At 43.6% G+C, this 18,520-nt stretch overlaps 1 protein-coding gene across 1 annotated transcript in view; it reads left to right on the top strand.

The window, feature by feature from the left end:
* The window catches only part of LOC102811174 (carcinoembryonic antigen-related cell adhesion molecule 5-like), a 112,429-nt gene that overhangs the window by 92,487 nt on the left and 1,422 nt on the right, over positions 1 to 18,520 (top strand). The window contains 5 exon segments of the mRNA XM_006871508.1: positions 1,049 to 1,326; positions 1,673 to 1,927; positions 3,872 to 4,143; positions 4,249 to 4,264; positions 6,214 to 6,331. Of these exon segments, the coding sequence (XP_006871570.1) occupies positions 1,049 to 1,326; positions 1,673 to 1,927; positions 3,872 to 4,143; positions 4,249 to 4,264; positions 6,214 to 6,331 (939 nt within the window).

The following is an 18,520-nucleotide window of genomic DNA, read 5'->3' on the forward strand; positions in this document are numbered from 1 at the left end:
CTGAAGAGGATCACCTGTTTCTCCCCACCCAGGGAGTTCTTGATTTCAGACAGACGTCAGTATCTTCCCATGATCCAACTGTGGACCTCAGAGTTTGGCCTAAGATTTTCTAGGATTCTCTATATAGAAATATTCCTGTCAGCAACTGATGTTGGATCTCTGAGTCATGAATAATAATTTTTACATATGGAAGAAATTTAGTCAAATTGATATCCAAATCTACTACACACCGATGGTCCATGAAAGGCAGACCCTCAGCAGGCTCAGGCTATCACCACTTTTCCCCAGTAGAAGATAAACAGGGTCTCACCTACCCTTGGCCTTGAGGGAAGAGACAAGGGCAAGAGAACAGTTTCATTTCCAAAGTCTGCCAACTTCCGACTAGACCCTTCACTCTTTTCTAGATGGTTCTTTGAGCTCAGCTCTGCCCTTGTTACTGCCCTTGTTAGTCACCGACAGTCACCAGGAAGAGCTGCCCCATTTTATGGCCCCATGGCCTGACCACTAGAAAAATCACTGAACTTGCTCCTGTTCTCCCTGTATCACTTCTGCCCACGACACCCAATCTCCAGACCAGGCTGTCCCACAGCCTCAGGTTTAAGGATAATTAGAAGTCTCGTCGTTACTCGCATCTAGGATATCTTTAAACACAACTGGCTTAGACAATGTAGAACTGTGCAGCTCATAGGACCTCAGCAAGCACGAATTAGGAAACTGAGGTCAACCAAGTAGTCAGCTGATCAGCGAAGAGCCCAAGAGAGGCCGGGTGATCTCTGTTCTCCAGTCCTCTGGCTTTCCATGACCAAAGGCTGCTTTTAATTAACATCTGAGGACGTCTGTGTATTTTCCCAGAGATAGATTAACAGTAGACCTTGCATTCCCTGAGCACTCAGATTGTCAGGAATTTATCTTATAATATAAAGATCTGTTTCATATTTTAAAGAGTCCAAGTTGGCTGAGAGGTATACAATGCCAACTCTGATTGAAAGATGCCTTTGCAGGAATCAAAGGTACCAAGTGGGCTAATCTCTCTGTTTTATCTGATAGAGGAGCTATCCATACCCTTCATCATCAGCAACAACTCCAACCCTGTGGAGAACAAGGACCTTGTAACTTTGAAATGTGAACCAGAGACTCAGGACACAACCTACGTGTGGTTGAGAAACAATCAGAGCCTCCCAGACAGTACCAGGGTGGAGCTGTCCATGGACAACAGAACCCTCACTATAAACAAAGTCACAAGGAATGAATCGGGACTCTATGAATGTAAAACCTGGAACCCAGTGAGTGCCCGCCGTAGTGGCCCGTTCACCCTGAATGTTCTCTGTGAGTAACTTTGATCCCAAGTCCACACTATTAGAAGCCAGGCCACATCAGTCCTCTCAGGTCCAAGTACATGGACCCTCAGTCCCTGACATCTAGGCCGGCCATGACAACTTTTCTCTGGTAAATCTGGGCAAGCCCAACCATGCAGCCAGACAAGGAAGGGAGCGGGGGCTACCCCTGTGTTGACATGCTCAGGGTTTAATACTTGGATCAACTGCCTCAGAATCGTGCTCAGAGAATGAAGGGGATTTATGGTGTGGGGCTGGTGGGATGCTATGGCCCCCATCAGGCCAGTACTCTGTCGCTCTGGTTACATCACATCATGGCTTTATTCTGTTTGCTCCAGATGGCCCAGACACTCCCACCATTTCCCCCTCAGACTTGTATTACACTCCTGGGGAAACCCTCAACCTCACCTGCTATGCTGCCTCTAACCCACCTGCACAGTATTCTTGGCTTATCAATGGGAGCAACCAGCAATTCACCCAGCAGCTCGTTATCTCCAAAGTCACTGTAAATGACACTGGAAGCTATACTTGTCATGTCTCTAACAATGCCACTGGCCTCAACAGGACCACAGTCACCAATATCACAGTCTTTGGTAAGTGGCATCTTGGAACTTCAGCGCTGGACTCTGAAGTGGAGGTTGGTTTTCTGGAGAAAAAAAAATCTCAGAGTCTGTCCCTGAGTCCTCCTGCTACAAGCCTCGAGACGGTTCCATCTTCCTGCTCTTGGTTCTCAGGGCAGACCTTGGGTCTAGCCTGCTGTGTGGGCAGGAGACTCGCTCAGCCCCAGACAGCCTTGTGGAGAGGGAGAGGACTTCATGGTATGGGAAGTGTCTTCAGAGTCAACTTCTCTGTACTAACATGTCCATTTCTGTACGAGGGAGATGCAAAGCTTTGAGTAGGCTCATTCGTTTTCTGAAATGAGAGGAGGATGGTTGTTGTTGTTCAGTGCTGTGGAGTGGATTCTGATTCATAGCGAGCCTGTATAGGGTTTCCGAGGAGCGGCTGGTGGGTTTGAACCACCAACTTTGCGGCTCAAACCGACCTTGTGGTTGAGTGTTTATCCTATGGTGCCACACCAGGACTCCTGAGAGGATGGTGGTGGTGGTGTGCTGAGGAGTCGGTTCCGACTCATAGTGACCCTGTATAATGTTTCCGAAGCTGTAAATCTTTACGGGAGCAGAAAGCCTTATCTTTCTCCCATGGAAGGGCTGGTAGTTTTGAACTGCTGACCCTGAGGTTAGCAGCCCAATTCGTAACCACTACGCTCCCAGAGGATGATATAACCCCACAATGGGGTGAAGAGCACAAAGGAGCTCTGCTGCCTACCTCTCACACACTAACCCTGTTCTGACACCATCTGGGGTAGAACTGGGGAGTGCGAAGCATGTTAAAAAGTTCATCCCATCTCGAAGCCACAACCCCACCAGATGAGACAACAGGAAAATGAGGGAAGTGCCAGCTTTGGGGTCAACGCATGTGAACCTGTGTTCTGGCTTGAAAGCCACAGTTGTGTGTGTTGTGTGATAACACAAAGATGAACCGTGTATCATGAACCCTACTTGAAAACCTAAGTAGACTTAGCCATGGAGTCTCTGGATGGGAAAGAAGGGGCAAAGTCAAAATGTATGTGAAGTCAAATCTGTGAAAGCAGGAACCTGGGTAAGGTGAAAATCAGTCTGTGACTCACAAAGAGCTATAGAATACTGGTGAGACCCCCCAAAACAAGGCAGTTCCATTGAGGTCCGGTTCTCCCAGGTTTCACTGTAGTTTGTAGAGAGGGCTAAGAATACCATTAGCTCTTTGTCAAAACCATAACCCCTTCTCTCTGCGGTTTCTTTCACCTGATATTCAATCCATAGACTGGAATCAAAACCCTTTTCAGATGAAGAAATCCTTTAGATTGGAAACTCTCTCATTTCTAAGACAGTGAAGGGTGGACCCAGCTGTGCTTATTCCCTAATACACTGATTAACAAAAAGAACACCTTCCATGTGTATGCTAAGCGGCCCTGCCCAGCAACCTGGCTTCCCTACACACAGAGAACTGTCTATCACAGAGGGACCTGGTCACTTCCAAAGTCACTGGAGATCCTAGGAAAGGGTCACAAAAACATCTGTTGTTGTTGTGAAGTGCTGTCGAGTCATTTCTGAATTATAGTGACCCTGCTGTGTAGGATTTCCAAGGAGTGGCTGATGAGCTTGAACCACCAACCTTGCAGTTCACACCAACCTTGCAATTCAGCGCATTAACCCACAGTGCTACACCAGGACTCCACAAGAGGTGAAAAATTCCACCTGATGGCAAGACTGATGGATGGGTGGACTAGGAAGAAGTCTTGATTCTGATGCCTCAGAATCAGGGCCTTGTGAGGGGAGGGGCCAGCCTGTGCTCACACTTCAGCATCTGGACAGACATAGGATCTCTGTAGAGGGTCAGGAGCAGCCTCTGTGGGGTCTGCTAGCTGGCTGCCGTCTCCCAGGAAGCACATCCACGGTCCCAGGCCCCCTCTCACAGTCATCTCCTCTATTTTCCCACAGAGCAGCTGACAATGCCCACCATCAAAGCCAGCAACGTCACAGTCGCAGAAAATACAGGCCCTGTGGTCCTGACGTGTGACACCAAACACAAGGAAATTTCCATCAGATGGTTCCACAATGGACAAATCCTACGGCTCGGGAATAATAAGAAGCTGTCCCAGGACAACCGCACCCTCACCATCAACCTCGTGGAAAGGAATGATAATGGGGATTATCAGTGTGAGGTCTTCAACCCAGTCAGTTACCGCAAAAGTGAACCCCTCATCTTGACTGTAACATGTAAGTAGCGCTCCTTCCTCTCCTATGTCTTCTCAGGTTAGATTAGCTCTATCAATAATGTACAAAATGGATAGCTATCACAGCGGGCAGAGTATCAGTTAAGAGATGATTGCAGTCCACAACGGTAAAGTGGCCAAGAGCTCAAGCTCTGAAACAAAGATCTTTGTAAGTTTCTTATCCCGGTTGTGATATCTATCCACTATGTAAACTTGAGCAAGATTCTTCAGTTCTCTGAGCCTAAGTTTGCTCAACTGAAAATCGCTCTAAGAGCACCTGCTTCACAAGACAGTGTTTAAGGTTTAATGTGATCATAGGATTCAACCCTTAGCACAATGCCACACACATAGAAAATATCCCATAAATGTTGCCTCTTATTAGTGTAGCTTTTTACCGTCCGTCTAAAAGTCAGGTAGTCTTAGAGTCAAATCCCAGATCTACCTCCTATTAGCCTTAAGACTTTGGGTAAGGTTTTTTTCACCACTCTTAATAAAGTCTCACTTTTTCATCTGCAAAATGGGAATGATGTGTGTGTGACAGGATGACTGTAAGAGTCCAATGACATATGGAGTCTTGGTGTGGCACTGCAGGGTAATGCACTGGACCGCAAGGTTGGAGATTCGAACCCACCACCCGCTCCTCAGAAACTCTATACAGGGTTGCGATGAGTCATAACCAATTCGATGGCAAATTAACAACAACAAAAACAACAGTTTTCTTTCAAATGTTTAATATACTCAGAGTAGGAAAAAAATTGGGTCTGCTTTGATCTTACAGGTCTCAGGAATGGCACACCATACCATGTACATATGTATATATGTTGTTACTGTTGTTAAGTGACATCAAGTCAATTCTGATTCATAATAACCCTATATAGGATTTCTGAGGCTGTACAACTTTTCGGGGGCAGAGAGCTTCCTCATTCTCCCCAGGAGCAGCCAGTGGCATTGAACCGCAGATCTTATGGTTCACAGTCCAGAGCTGATCCTATAGCCCCACACACCAGGTATCCAGCCATCACATTGTTTCCACTGTTGTTGTTAAGTCTCATCGAATTGGTTCAGACTCATAGCAACCCTGTATAGGGTTTCCTAGGAGAGGCTAGTGGGTTCGAACTGCTGACCTTGAGGTTCAAACCAGTCTGGATACAGAAATTATATGACTAAAATTGTGCCTCTTGTAAACAGTTTGACTATTATACATTCAATATCAACATTGGAAATTTAATGGAAAGAGAGAAGATACATGCTAGAAAAGAAAAGAAAAAAGAGTTAAGTGCAAATTTTCAAGTCTGGTGTGTTCATTTCGTTCCAAGTAGCCTAGAGGATGCCATTAGACAAACAAGATATTTATTAGGGAAAATGCCAGGAGGGAGATTGGGCCAGGACAGGAGGAGCCTGATAGAGTGCTGGGTGGGGTGGGTTCTGGCCATTGTGAAGGAGGAAGGGAAAGAGGTGTTAAGTCGCTCTGTAGTTCTAAGAGCATTTCCACAAAGCCACCAGGGGGTCCCCACATCAGACACCTATCAGAGGAAACTCTCCCAGAGAGGACCTGGTGTCATACCCCCACTGGGAGCCTGTGGGAATCGTGGTCTCAGTGTAGACACAGTGGTGCCTTCAGAGTGCTTTGGCCAGTCTCTTCAGTCAAGGAAGTGCCCACCCACCACAGGAGATCTGAGAGATCATCTTCACTACTGCCATGCCTGGGGAACTGAGCAAAAGATCTAACTGCAAGGACGTAGAACGTCAAGAAGGAAGTTCTAATAACACAAGCGCCAATCAGCCTTTCTCATATTTCCAAAGCCTCAAAAATGTCTGAGTGCAGAAGGGCCAGGATGGAATTGGAACAAGATTGATCATCCTCCTAGGAACACAGTGGGGGAGGGGGGCAGCAGGAAAGTGCAAGGACTTGGCAATGTGCCAATCTCCTCTCAGCCACCTTTCTATGAAAACCCATTCCTTGATGGAATGAAAAGCAGCTACTTCAAGTTGAAAGTTGTTTCCCAGGGCCACCCCACTGTAAGGTAATTAATTTTCTTTCCTTCTGCTTTTTTGTTCCCCTGACAGATGTAGAAAGTTCTGGCCTCTCCGCGGGGGCCATTGCCGGCATCGTGATAGGAGTACTGGCCGGAGTGGTTCTCATAGCAGCCCTGGTGTACTTTCTGATTAACAGAAAATCTAGAGGGTATGATACCTCACCTCTTGTTCTGCTTCCTCCAAAACTAACCGCTCTGCTTGGGAGAGGGAAAGGACACTGCCTTGGGTCTGGGCCTCGTCTTCCTCCTTTCTAAATTCCTTTTTCAGCACTAATCTCCTGTGGTCTTGGCGCTATAGGGTCAGCACTAGACTGTGAACCACAAGATCAGCAGTTCAAACCCACCAAGTGCTCCTTGGAAACTCTATGCAGGGTCGCTATGAGTCGGAACCGACTTGACAGTACTTAACAAACTGCACTCCCTGGTACTTGTACTCCCTGTATCCCACTGTCTCTTGGACATGGCTATTCCCATCCTTGTTTGTATTTAAGGGGGGAAATGGCCAATTATGTACTTCTGTCCCACTGCCAGGGAAATCAGAACTCAAGAGGAAAACAGAGGAGAAAGTGAAAGCAAGAGAAATAGAGCTGGGTGGTCTGTGGGCCTCAGTAGCAGATAGAGGGTGGGATTTAACAGGAACTGAGTCTAAGAGAAACCAAAAACAGCAGTATCTATCCTTTGGGAAAGCAAAGTGGCAAAGGTCTCATGGCAGATGAAAGCTCAAGAGCAGTTGATCAGGACCTGGTGAGTCACCAGTTTAGTACTAAACTGGTACCTGAAAGTTTGGCCATTAGAAACCACTCAGTGGCTCCAAGCGAGAAGGATTCGGTGGTCTTCCTCCAAAAAGATTGCTTTTGTTGTTGTTATGTGCCGTTGAATCGGTACCAACTCACAACGACCCTATGCACAACAGAATGAAACACTGCCCTGTCCTGCGCCAACCTCACGATTGTTGCTACGCTTGAACCCATTGCTGATGCCACTATGCCAATCTGTCTCCTTCCAACCTAAAGAGGTCATTTTCTAGCACTATATCTGACAATATTCTGATGCTCTTCATCGTATTTCAATATCTAGTGCTATCTGACAGTGTTCCTCTGCTATTCAAAAGAATTTCAGTAGTCCATTATTTTTGGCAGTAGTCTGTCTCTCCTTCTTCCTAGGAAACCTGATGGGGCAATTCTCCTCTGTCACGTGGGTCTCTATGAGTCAAAAATCAATTTATTGGCACATCACCAAAACAACAAATGTGCACATTTAGCAAATGGGAAAGAGTGAAAACTAGAAGGGGTAGTGGTTAGATTGAAGAAACACGTCCTTAAAAATAAAGGCAGCATATGAACCCTGGTGTAAATGAACACTGACAAGTTATCAGCTGAAAGTGTCCTTCCTCATTAAGGGAACAATGTTCTTATGGTTGGAAATGGCAGTCACAGTGTCTGATATTTATTTAGGGCAAGCGACCAGTACGATCATACAGAACACAAACCCTCAGCATTCAACCACAGTAAGTAAAGCCACCCACCTCGGGTCCTACCCTAGAGGGAATCCTAGATTTCCAAACCACTCCCTGCCTTCTGAATTTTTACAGAGGGAACTCTGTTTCCCAAGTGTAAGTCGGCATAGGTCTTCAAATCCTTCCTCACCTCACTAGGATCCCCTGAGACACATCCCCAGGAGCAATACTCGATACTCGCTCTGCCCAGACCAGACAACCCTGAGTGAAATGTTTCCAGGAGCTATTTCCTCGACCTTACTCCTTCCCCTCCTCCCTCTATTATGGATGTGGGCATTCTCCCTTGGTGAGAGTTTTCCATGTCATGTTGTGTGGGTACTTTGGGTGCTGTGGGTCTCCTTGTCCCTCCTTGTCACTGGACCTTGTTTCTGAGAATGCATATGGGTGAAAATCAAGGCCTGTGAATTGGTAGGAATCTCCAGAAACAGACAGAGATCTCCTGGGACTCTATTCCTGCCCCTCCTTTGGTACTAACCCTGCTGGACCACAGACTCTGAGGAAAGCGGCATTCCTAACTGATTTGGGGCCACCACCACCTACTCCCTTCTTTGGCTAGAATTCACAACAGCCTAGAAATATCTACTGTTCTCAGGTTGTAAGTCAACTTTGTATTGTCATGGATTTGAAATTCTATTTTTCCTTCCCCAGGTCAGGACGATACTTCACCTAACACGGTAAGCATAAGTAGTTGAACTGGCTCACTTTCTCATGGAAATATCTCTATACGAAATGACTTCATCTGTTTGTGTGTTCAAAATAGACATCACAAAGCATACGAGAGGGCCTCAAAAATTTCATGGGAAATTTCCATTACCCTTTCATTCAATTTTTCCATGAACTTTTTGAGGACTCACGCGCCCCCTCATATACCAGATCAACAATTTGTACATGTTAAAATTCGTTAACATTGATTACATTCTTCAAGTTCTATAATCATTCTCTCTATCCTTTTCCAAATTTTTTTTTGCCCCTAAGCCAAAACTCTAGAATGAGTTATTCTTGAAGATACAACTGTAAGAGCAAGCTTGGGTCAAAGTTCCTCAGTGTAACCACAAATAAGTTAGCTAATTATGCTCATGGAGTCTTGATGTGGCGCTGTGGGATAAAGCACGAGGCTGCAAAGTCACTTTGAACCACAAAGTCAGCAGTTCAAACTCACCAGCCACTCCTTGGAAACCCTATACAGGGAGGGTCGCTATGAGTCAGAACAGACTCAACAGCACTTAACAACAATTATACTTATGATTCAACCTCATAGCAAGAAGTTGGACTTTAGAATTATCCCCACCTTGTGTTTGAATTCTGGCTGTGACTCTTAGTATCTCTGTGACTTTGAGCAAATAATTTAACCTCTTTGGCCTCGGCTTTGTCATCAGTAAAATGGGTTTTCTACCTACATAAAAGGAAAGTTGAAGGAATTAGACAAAATATGTCCAGCATCCAGCACACTGCCCATCACAAAGAAGACACTAAATAATTCTCCCTTCTCCACTTTCAGTCTCACCCTGATGTTGCTGTCAAAGGAATAATTCACATCATAAAGGACACTCGGAGATCCTAGTTCATTTATAATAATTTTAGAGAATTTTTCTAATTTTAATCTTTTCATAGAGCACACATATCCATGGAGTGCTGGTGTGACACACTGTTGGATAAGCACTGGACCGCTAACCGCAAGGTCGGTGGTTCAAACTCACCAGTCGCTCCTCAGAAACCCTATGCATGGTTGCTATAAATTGGAACCAACTTGACGGCACTTAACAACAACATATACTGAGAAGTGCCTAAAGCATAAGTATACCTTCACACTTTATGCACTTTTCATGAAATAAACATATCCACGTAAGCAGCATCTGCCCCAACAGTAACCATTATCCTTCTTACAATTCTCTAGATTAGTTTTGTTGGTTTTGCACTCATGCAAATGAAGAACATGTTGTATCCTTATACGTGTCTGGTTTCTTTCATTCAACGTGGTATTCTGTGAGATCCATTCCCATAGTTGTGGATATATGTAGTTTGTTCATTCTCTTCACTGAATTGTCTGCCATTGTATGGATACTGTAGTATAGCTCTTCTAAAAACCACTCAATAGAAGTTTATTGAGGAGAGATAGAAAGTCCTTCTCCAAAACTAAAAGCGGTGATTATGAATTGTGCTGAATCACACTAGGCCAGGTAAGGCTTGTCGTTGTTGTTGTTAAGTGCTGTGGAATCAGTTCCAACTCATAGCGACCCTGTACAGGGTTTCCAAGGCTGTAAATCTTTATGGGAGCAGAAAACCTCATCTTTCTACCGAGGAACAGCTGGTAGTTTCGAACTGCTGACTTTGTGGTTCGCAACCCGATTCGTAACCACTACGCTACCAGAGCTCCTTAGGCTTACCATTGATTTAATGATTGCTGTTCTTGTTGGGTGTCGTCAAGTTGGTTCTGATTCAGAGTGACCTTATGTAAAACAGATACACCCCTAGGTCCTTCAGCACCTGCACAATTTGTACCGTACTTGAGACTAACATTGCAGCCACTATGTCAATCCATCTCATTGTGGGTCTTCCTCGTTTAACTGACCCTCCCACTTTACCAAGCATGATGCCTTTCTCCTGGGACTGGTCTCTCCTAACACCATTTCCAAAGTATGTGAGGCAAAGTGTCACCATCTTTACGTCTCAGGATCATTCTGGCTATACTTCAGATTTGTTTGTTCTTCTGGGAGTCCATGATTTATTTAGTATTCTTCACCAGCATCCTAATTCAAATGCATCACTTCTCTGGTCTTCTTTATTCATTGTCCAGCTCTCACATGCATATAAGGCAATTGAAAATACTATCTTTTTGCTTTTAACACTCTAAAGAGGTCTTTTTACAGCAAATTTGCCTAATGCAATACAGCATTTGATTTGTTGGTTGTTGATCCATGGCTGTTGATTATGGATCCAAGTAAAATGAAAGTCTTGATAACTTCCATTTTTTCCTCTGTTTAGGATGATGTTATGTGTTCGTCCTGGTGAGGAGTTTTGTTTTCTTTATGCGACGGTGTAATCCATACTGAAGGTTGTAGTCTTTAATTGCTTTCACCATGGCTGGTGCTACTCATGTGCTACAAACTTATTTCCCACCACTATTCTGACTTCTAATTCTATAGATTCATTTTGCTGTCTTTGCTCTCGTATCAATGAAAAAATACTATATATCCTTTTATGTGTTGGTTTCTCTCATTCAACATGATGTTCCAGAAAATCCGTTCACATTCTGATGAGTATTTGTAGTTTGTTCATTTTTTTTCCTGTATTGTCTTCCATTGTATGGATACTGTAATGTACCTCTTCTAATGACTATTCAACAAGAGATAATGAATAACAAAAGCCCTTCTCCTAAACGAAAATTTACAAAGGGGTGATAGTACCCGGTGCTGAATCACACTAGGCCAAGTGAAGGTATGACTCTTGACACTGATGTAATTGATTGCTATTCATGCTTTTCAGATCAATGAAGTTGCATATTCTTCACTGAACTTCAATGCACAGCAACCAAAGTCTCCAACGTCATCCTCTCCACCCCAAAATGCCACAGAAACGATCTATTGCCAAGTAAAACAGAAGTAATGCACCTGTTCTGGTCGCTGCACCGCTGATGTATTTATTTCAAGCCCCTCTCAGCCCCATCACTTGGAGATCCCTTTACTCTCGGGGGAAGAGAAAAGCAGTTCCCACCACCATCACCTCATTCTGCTCCTCCAGCCTCTCCTTAGAGGAGATCAGATGTCATTAGATGTTGTTTAAATCTGGCAAAGTCAACTTTGGGAGAGAGTTGCAAGAACCTCCTCAGCCCTCCCCCTTTCCTGACCTAGATGTTCTTTTTAAAACTTACCTCTTCAGAGCATGCTCATTCCTTCTACCCAAGCCCTGTCCTAACACAGTCTAATTTGAATTTGTCATCAAACCTTGAGGGTTATAGGCCAGGTAAAGAGAGCAATAGCTTCTCTTGTCTCTCCAAAGCCTAGTGTGAAAATCAAATGTATGTAACTGTTAGTGAGCTGGAAAACCCTGTCCTTTGTTCATTGTCAGTGTTGTCTACATGTACAATCAAGGCCCAAGCAGTTTGCTGATTAGTAAGAATACCACCTAAATCTATGGTGAACCTGTTGCAAGAGAACCCACCAGAACATGCAAAAAGGGTCTGCCAAGATCTACAGCAATTCCTAACGGAAAATGCAAAAGTGCAAATACCTTCACGGACTTCAAGGAAATGCCCACCAAGAGATGAGTTACAGCTTTTAGGAGGGTGTTAACATTTTATCGAGACAATCTGCTGGGGACTTAGGAAAGTAATCAAGAAAGGGAACCCTCACATAAATATTTACATTGTTGTTAAAGAATGAAAATTCAGGAGTATTGGGTTTTTCACCGTTTCTCAGAGACATTCTGCCATTTTAATTTTGGAAGCAATTTTATTATTTCTGTAAAAGAGGTTATTTTTATGTATCGTAGCTATATAAGCTGTATAAGCCACCAAAGTCCCTCAGGTTGCCTTGGCCAGAAGCTTCTCAAGTCTTGTCTTATTAGTGACTCCATACAGAAAACAGCAAGAAGTTTTCCTCATTCATGGCTAGACATGGATCTAAGTCAATTTCTAGGCTTCTCAGACCAATTCAGACTCCTGTACTGGTTCAGGTTTCTCCCTGCGCACCCCACCTTCCATTGTCTCTGTCTTTCCTCCTTGGTCTTTCTCAGGAAACTTTGGCTTCTACCAAGGGGTTTGGGAGCGCCCTCAAACAAACTTTGCCACTTATGGGGTTGGCACTGTGTACAACCTCGAAAACTGCATGGGTGCTGCTACCCATTGGGGACAAGAGCTTTGAGAGGATGTTAGGACATGCGGGGAGAAGGAGGACAGAACTCTAGGCTTCTTAAACAGTCTTTGAAGTTTATATTTTCTCCTTTGGGGTCTTTGAGTCCCAGTGTGCCTTAGAATGAGAAGGAAGCGGGTAGGGAGGAGAAGAAAGTGGACCTCCCACCCAGCATTCTCCTACACAGATGGAGTTTCTTAGAGGATGTTAGAAGAAAGATTTATCAATATTGACTCTTTCATGCCCAGAAGGCTTCCTCAAAGAGGGTGAGGTGAGCGTTCTCTGTGCTCAAGTACGTCTCTCAGGGTTGTCTGGCCCGTGATACATACTGTTTACTTCCCCTTGTCCTTTTTGCTGTGTTATTTAATTTTGCCTGGGTAAGGCCACTTCTGAATTATTTTTTAAATTGATTTGCTCTATATTTATAATAAAAATTATATATCAGACAAGAACATACTACTTGAGACATTGTCTTCTTTCACAGGCAGAAGAGAGAGGGTAGGTATTTCTCACTGGGAAATTGGAGTAAGTGTATTTATAATTCTGAAGACATCTGCTCTAGTAATCAGAGATTTGGGCTAAATTCACTTGCATACCTGCTAACAAAATAAGTTTATCTGGAAGCAACAAGCCACAACTCCAACCTGCCAAAAAAGGAACTGCCTACCTTCCTCTGAATGAGAATATGATTTCATCACTAAAAGATTTCCTGGACCTCTTTATTGTTATTGTCTGTTATTAAATGCTGTAGAGTTGGTTCCAACCCATAGCGACCCTGTGTAGTGTTTCCGAGGAGCAGCTGGTGAGCTAGAACCACCGACCTTGAGGTTCAAAGCGACTTTGCTGTCCACCACATCCATAACGCCACACCAGGACCAACTAGATGGACACTAACCAATAATCAGCAATGTTTCACCCAGCAGTCAACTCTACCAGCCAACCCATAGGAGAAAGGCGAGACTTTCTGCCTCTGCAAAGATTTACAGCCTAGGAAATCCTATACAGGGTTGTTATGAGTCAGAACTGGCTCGATGGTACCCAACAGCAACAAAGTGATTCTCCACAGGATTTCTCTCTGTGCTTCTCTTGTGGAGTGTATTTTTACATATAATTTTTGTCATGTTGTAAAAGTGCTGTCAGGTCAGTTCCACCCATAATGACCCTGTATAGGGTTTCCAAGGAGCGGCTGATGGAGTTGAGCCACCGACCTTGCGATATAAACCAACTTTACAGTCCACAGCACCATACCAGGATTATTTTTATAATATTGTAGTATAATTTTGTTCTTGTCTTATGTCCTGTCTTAAGCTTTATAGTCCCTAGAGAGGAGGTCTAATACTGAGATTTGTCACACTGTAGGTGCTCAGCAAGGATTTCAGGAACATATAAATATAAGTTGGTCACAAGGAAAAGATTCTCAACCACAAAGGTGGGGCCTGAGCCTCAGGGCCATAAGTTAATTCTACAGAGTCCTGGTCCTCTATGGCTCTGGGGTTGTGAGTTGTGACGCAAAGTGGGGCTCACTCCACTGTACAGATAACATAAGGGAGATTGCCGTGTATTCGGGGGGCGGGGAGGGGTTAGACATAATATTGGGGCTAAGTATTATATGAGTATGTGGAGTGGGGGAGCAGGATTCTGTAGAGACAGATCTAATTAAAATGGAGGAATTCCACTGGGGACTGTGGTGAAGAAGTTAAGATTAGTAAAAAGGAAAGATTTGAATTTATCTTCTTTAGAGTCATGCTTTCTTAATTGTGGGAAAATATACACAAAATATACTGCAATAATATTTGCATGCATAGTCGGTGACACTGATTGCATTCTTCAAGTTGTACACTCATTTTCACTGGTCTCCCTTTCCAACTTATTTCATAACTATTATTATAAACCCACGACCCCTTTACATTGGATTACATCTCAATGTCAAGAAAACAAAAGTCCTCACCACTGGCCCAATAAACAACATTCTTATCAACAGAGAAAAGATTGAAGTTGTCAAGGACTTCATTCTTCTTGAATCAACTATCAACACTCACAGAGGCAGCAGTCAAGAAATCAAATGACGTATTGCATTAGGCAAATCTGCTGCACCAGACATTTTTAAAGTGTTGAAGACAAAAGACGTCAGCTTGAGGACTAAGGTGCGCCTGACCCAAGCCATGGTGTTTTCAATAACCTCATATGCATGTGAAAGCCGGACAGTGAATAAGGAAGACCGTAGAAAAATTGATGTTGGAGGAGAATATTGAAAGTGCCATGGGCTGCCAAAAGAACCAATAGATCCATTCTGGAAGAAGTGCAGCCAGAGTGCTCCTTGGAGGCCAAGATGGCCAAACTTTGTCTCTCATACTTTGGACACATATTGTCAGGAGGGACCAGTCACTGGAGAAGGAGATCATGTTTGATAAGGTGGAGGGTCAGAGAAAAAAGAAGAAGACCCCCAATGAGATGGACTGGCCAAGGGGCAGCATCGATGGACTCAAGTGTGGCAACAGTAGTGAGGTTGGCCCAGGATCGGGCAATGTTTCTTTCTGCTGTACATAGGGTCGCTATGAGTCAGTGCTGACCCGATGGCACCTAACAGCAACAACAACAAACTCCCTAAGCAAAAAAGCCCCCTGTTTATTTGTTGATCCCTATTTACAGGAGCTCTGGAGCGTAGTGGTTACGAATCAGCCTGCAAACCTTAAGGTCAGCGGTTCGAAACTACCAGCTGCTCCGCGGGAGAAAGATGAGGCTTTCTACTCCCGTAAAGATTTACACCCTCGGAAACCCTGTACAGGGTCGCTATGGGTTGGAACCGACTCAACGGCACTTAACAACAACTTAACAACGTTATAATGGGGAAGGAGCTCTGGTAGCGTAGAGGCTACGAATCGGGCTGCGAACCGCAAGGTGAGCAGTTCGAAACTACCAGCTGTTCCACAGGAGAAAGATGAGGCTTTCTGCTCCCGTAAAGATTTACAGCCTCAGAAACCTTGTACAGGGTCGCTATCAGTGGGAACCAACTCCACGGCACATAACAAAAACAACAATTATAATGGGGGTTGGGATTTAAAAAAATAAACTAAAGGGTCTTACCAGGTGCAGCAATTGCACTCAAATATTTACACAAGTTAGTTGAAAACTTAAGTCCCTTCAAAAAACTACAGAAGATGTCTAGCAACCAGTCCTGCCGCCGGCCCTTCCTGCACCTGGGCGCCAGGCAGAAAGTCAGAGATGGCTCTACTGCTTCAGTTTGACTTTGGTTGAAAAAAGAATTTAACCTAGATGTACTGCAAGAATGACAGGTGACAAAGATGTGCTTCAAGATGTGTGGTTTGGGTGAATTCTAATTTGCTTCACGCTGATCAAGATGAGCTAACTGAAAGGCAAACAGGACCAGATTTTTTGTTTTTGCCAGGAATAAGTTGTTTGACGTTGGTAACTGACACAGTGAAAAAGCACTTTCAGAAGATTATGAGACAGAAAGCATTAGTGAGATACAGTTTGCATACGGAAGTACACCACTGAGATGAAATTATCTGATTGGTTTGCTATTTGATCTTCTTGCATCAAGGTCAGCTCTTCCTTGGCACATCATAGTATATTTTAAGAGTTTTCAGAAAAGGACCTTCTTCACTGTCCATATAAAGATGCAACTGAAGTTCATTTTATGTCTTGTATGAAATAAACTGATGCTTTAAAGCAGGGGTGGGGGACATCTGGCCTGTGGGAAGTATAAGACTCATGAAATCATTTGTCTGGCCCTGCCAAGGCAACCCACAAATCCAGCAACCACATTGTTCTTGTTGTTAAGTGCCATTTAGTCAGTTCTGATTCATAGTGACCCTCTATAGGGTTTCCAAGTAGAGGCTGGTGAGTTTGAACCACTGACCTCGTGGTTCAAACCAATATTTCAGTCCAGTGCTTATCCTACAGCACCACATTAGGGGTGAGATAATTAAATATTTGACCAAGTATAACTGGTTAATTTTTGTTGTTGTTGTTTAATGCCATTGACTCGGTTCCGACTCATAGCAACCCTTATAGTGTTTCTGAGGAGCAGCTGGTGGGTTTGAACTGCTGATCTTGTGGTTCACCATTTAGTGCTGATTCTCCAATGCAACACCAGGTAATTTTTTTTTTTTTAATTAAATGTTTTTATTTTGGAGACTTCCCAGGACCACCGCAAATATTCTCTTTTCTTGTAAAGATAGAATAAAGCTGCAACCTCTGGCCTAAGAAGACAATGGAAATGTGTGTTGCTCAGCTTGTATTTCTGATTAACAAAGAAGGGTATTTCCTAAGGTGACCATGGTTCAACCTTAGCTCAAAGGAGTAGAAACACTGGTTGATTTTTCAAGAGAATTAGACTTGACTTGAGAAAGTAAAAGAGAAATTCTGTTATCAATAACTTGCAGTAATTTTTTATGAAAGATCAAATTACAGTAAACCCATCTTTCCTTAATGAAAGTTCCCTATGTTTGTAGTCTGTCTATTGGTATGCAAACAATCTGGTGACTTTGATAATGAACAGTGAAAGATTTTTAAATAAAGCTTCTAAATATGAAAAAAAAAAAAAAACTGCAGAAAATGAAAGTTTTATTCATAATTGTCAAAATCTAGAAGCAACCAAAATGTCCTTCAAAAGGTGGATGAGTAGACAAGTTATGGTACAACCAGGCAATGCAGTCTTATTCCACAATAAAAAGAAATGAGTTATCCAGTCATAAAAAAAGACTTGGTGGAATCTTAAATACATGTTGTTTAGTGGAAGATGCCAGTCTAAACGGACTACATGCTGTATGATTCCAACTATATGACATTCTGGAAAAAAGCAAAATTATGTTATTGTTGTTAGATGCTGCCCAATCACTTCCAAGTCATCATAGCCCTATATACAACAGAACAACACACTGCCTGGTTCTGCACCAGCCTCCCCGTCATCCACCATTGCTAGGTTTGTGTCCATAGTTGCAGCCACTTTGTCATCTCCTCTCATTGAGGGTCTCCTTCATTTTTGCTGACCCTCTACTTTCCCAAGCATGATGTCCTATTCCAGGGACTGGTCCCTCCTGATAGCATGTCCAAAGTATATGACATGAAATCTCACGATCTTCACTCTAAGGAGCATTCTGACAAAACTATAGACAGTGAAATGATCATTGGATCTTAGAGCTTAGGAGGAGAAGGAGAGGAATGACACCAGAGCACTTTGTTGTTGTTGTTGTTGTTGTTAAGTGCCGTCGAGTCGGTTCCGACTCATAACGACCCTGAATAGGGTTTCCGAGGCTGTAAATCTTTAAGGGAGCAGATCGCCTCATCTTTCTCCCGCGGAACAGCTGGTAGTTTCGAACTGCTGACATTCAGGTTCGCAGCCTGATTTGTAACCACTACGCTACCAGAGCACTTTAGGCATTTTAAACCAGTGGAACTATTCTGTATGACACAAGTCATGGTAAATACATGGCATTATACATTTGTCAAAACCCACAGAACTATGCAACACAAAAAGTGAAGCTTAATGCAAACTATGGACTTTAGTTAATGAAAGTATGTATCAATATTGGTTTAATTATAACAGATTAATGCAAGATATTGGTAATAGGCTAGCAGCCCAACACCCAACCACTACTCTATCAGGGATCCTTCCAACAGGTATGATACTCTTCAAACAGCCCTTACATTGCTTATTCTGCAATTAATGAAGAGGGAGGAAAGGCGCTTTTCAGGATTTTTCCCTTACGGGCTCTGAATTTCTAGACTGTTGGCCTCATGCATACTTATCCCAGAGAGAATCCCCCGTAAAAGAGAAAAGAAGGTAGGACGGCAGCCAGGACATAAAGTCTTCAAATGCTGTTGCTTGTTGTTAGGTGCCATCGAGTTGGTACCGACTCATAGTGACCTTATGCACAGCAGAACAAAACACTGCCCAGTCCTGGGCCAACCTCACTACTGCTGCCACACTTGAGCCCATTGATGTTGCCACT

The sequence above is a fragment of the Chrysochloris asiatica genome, unplaced genomic scaffold, assembly GCF_000296735.1.
Source record: "Chrysochloris asiatica unplaced genomic scaffold, ChrAsi1.0 scaffold00168, whole genome shotgun sequence".
In the NCBI taxonomy this organism is placed as follows: Eukaryota; Metazoa; Chordata; class Mammalia; order Afrosoricida; family Chrysochloridae; genus Chrysochloris; species Chrysochloris asiatica.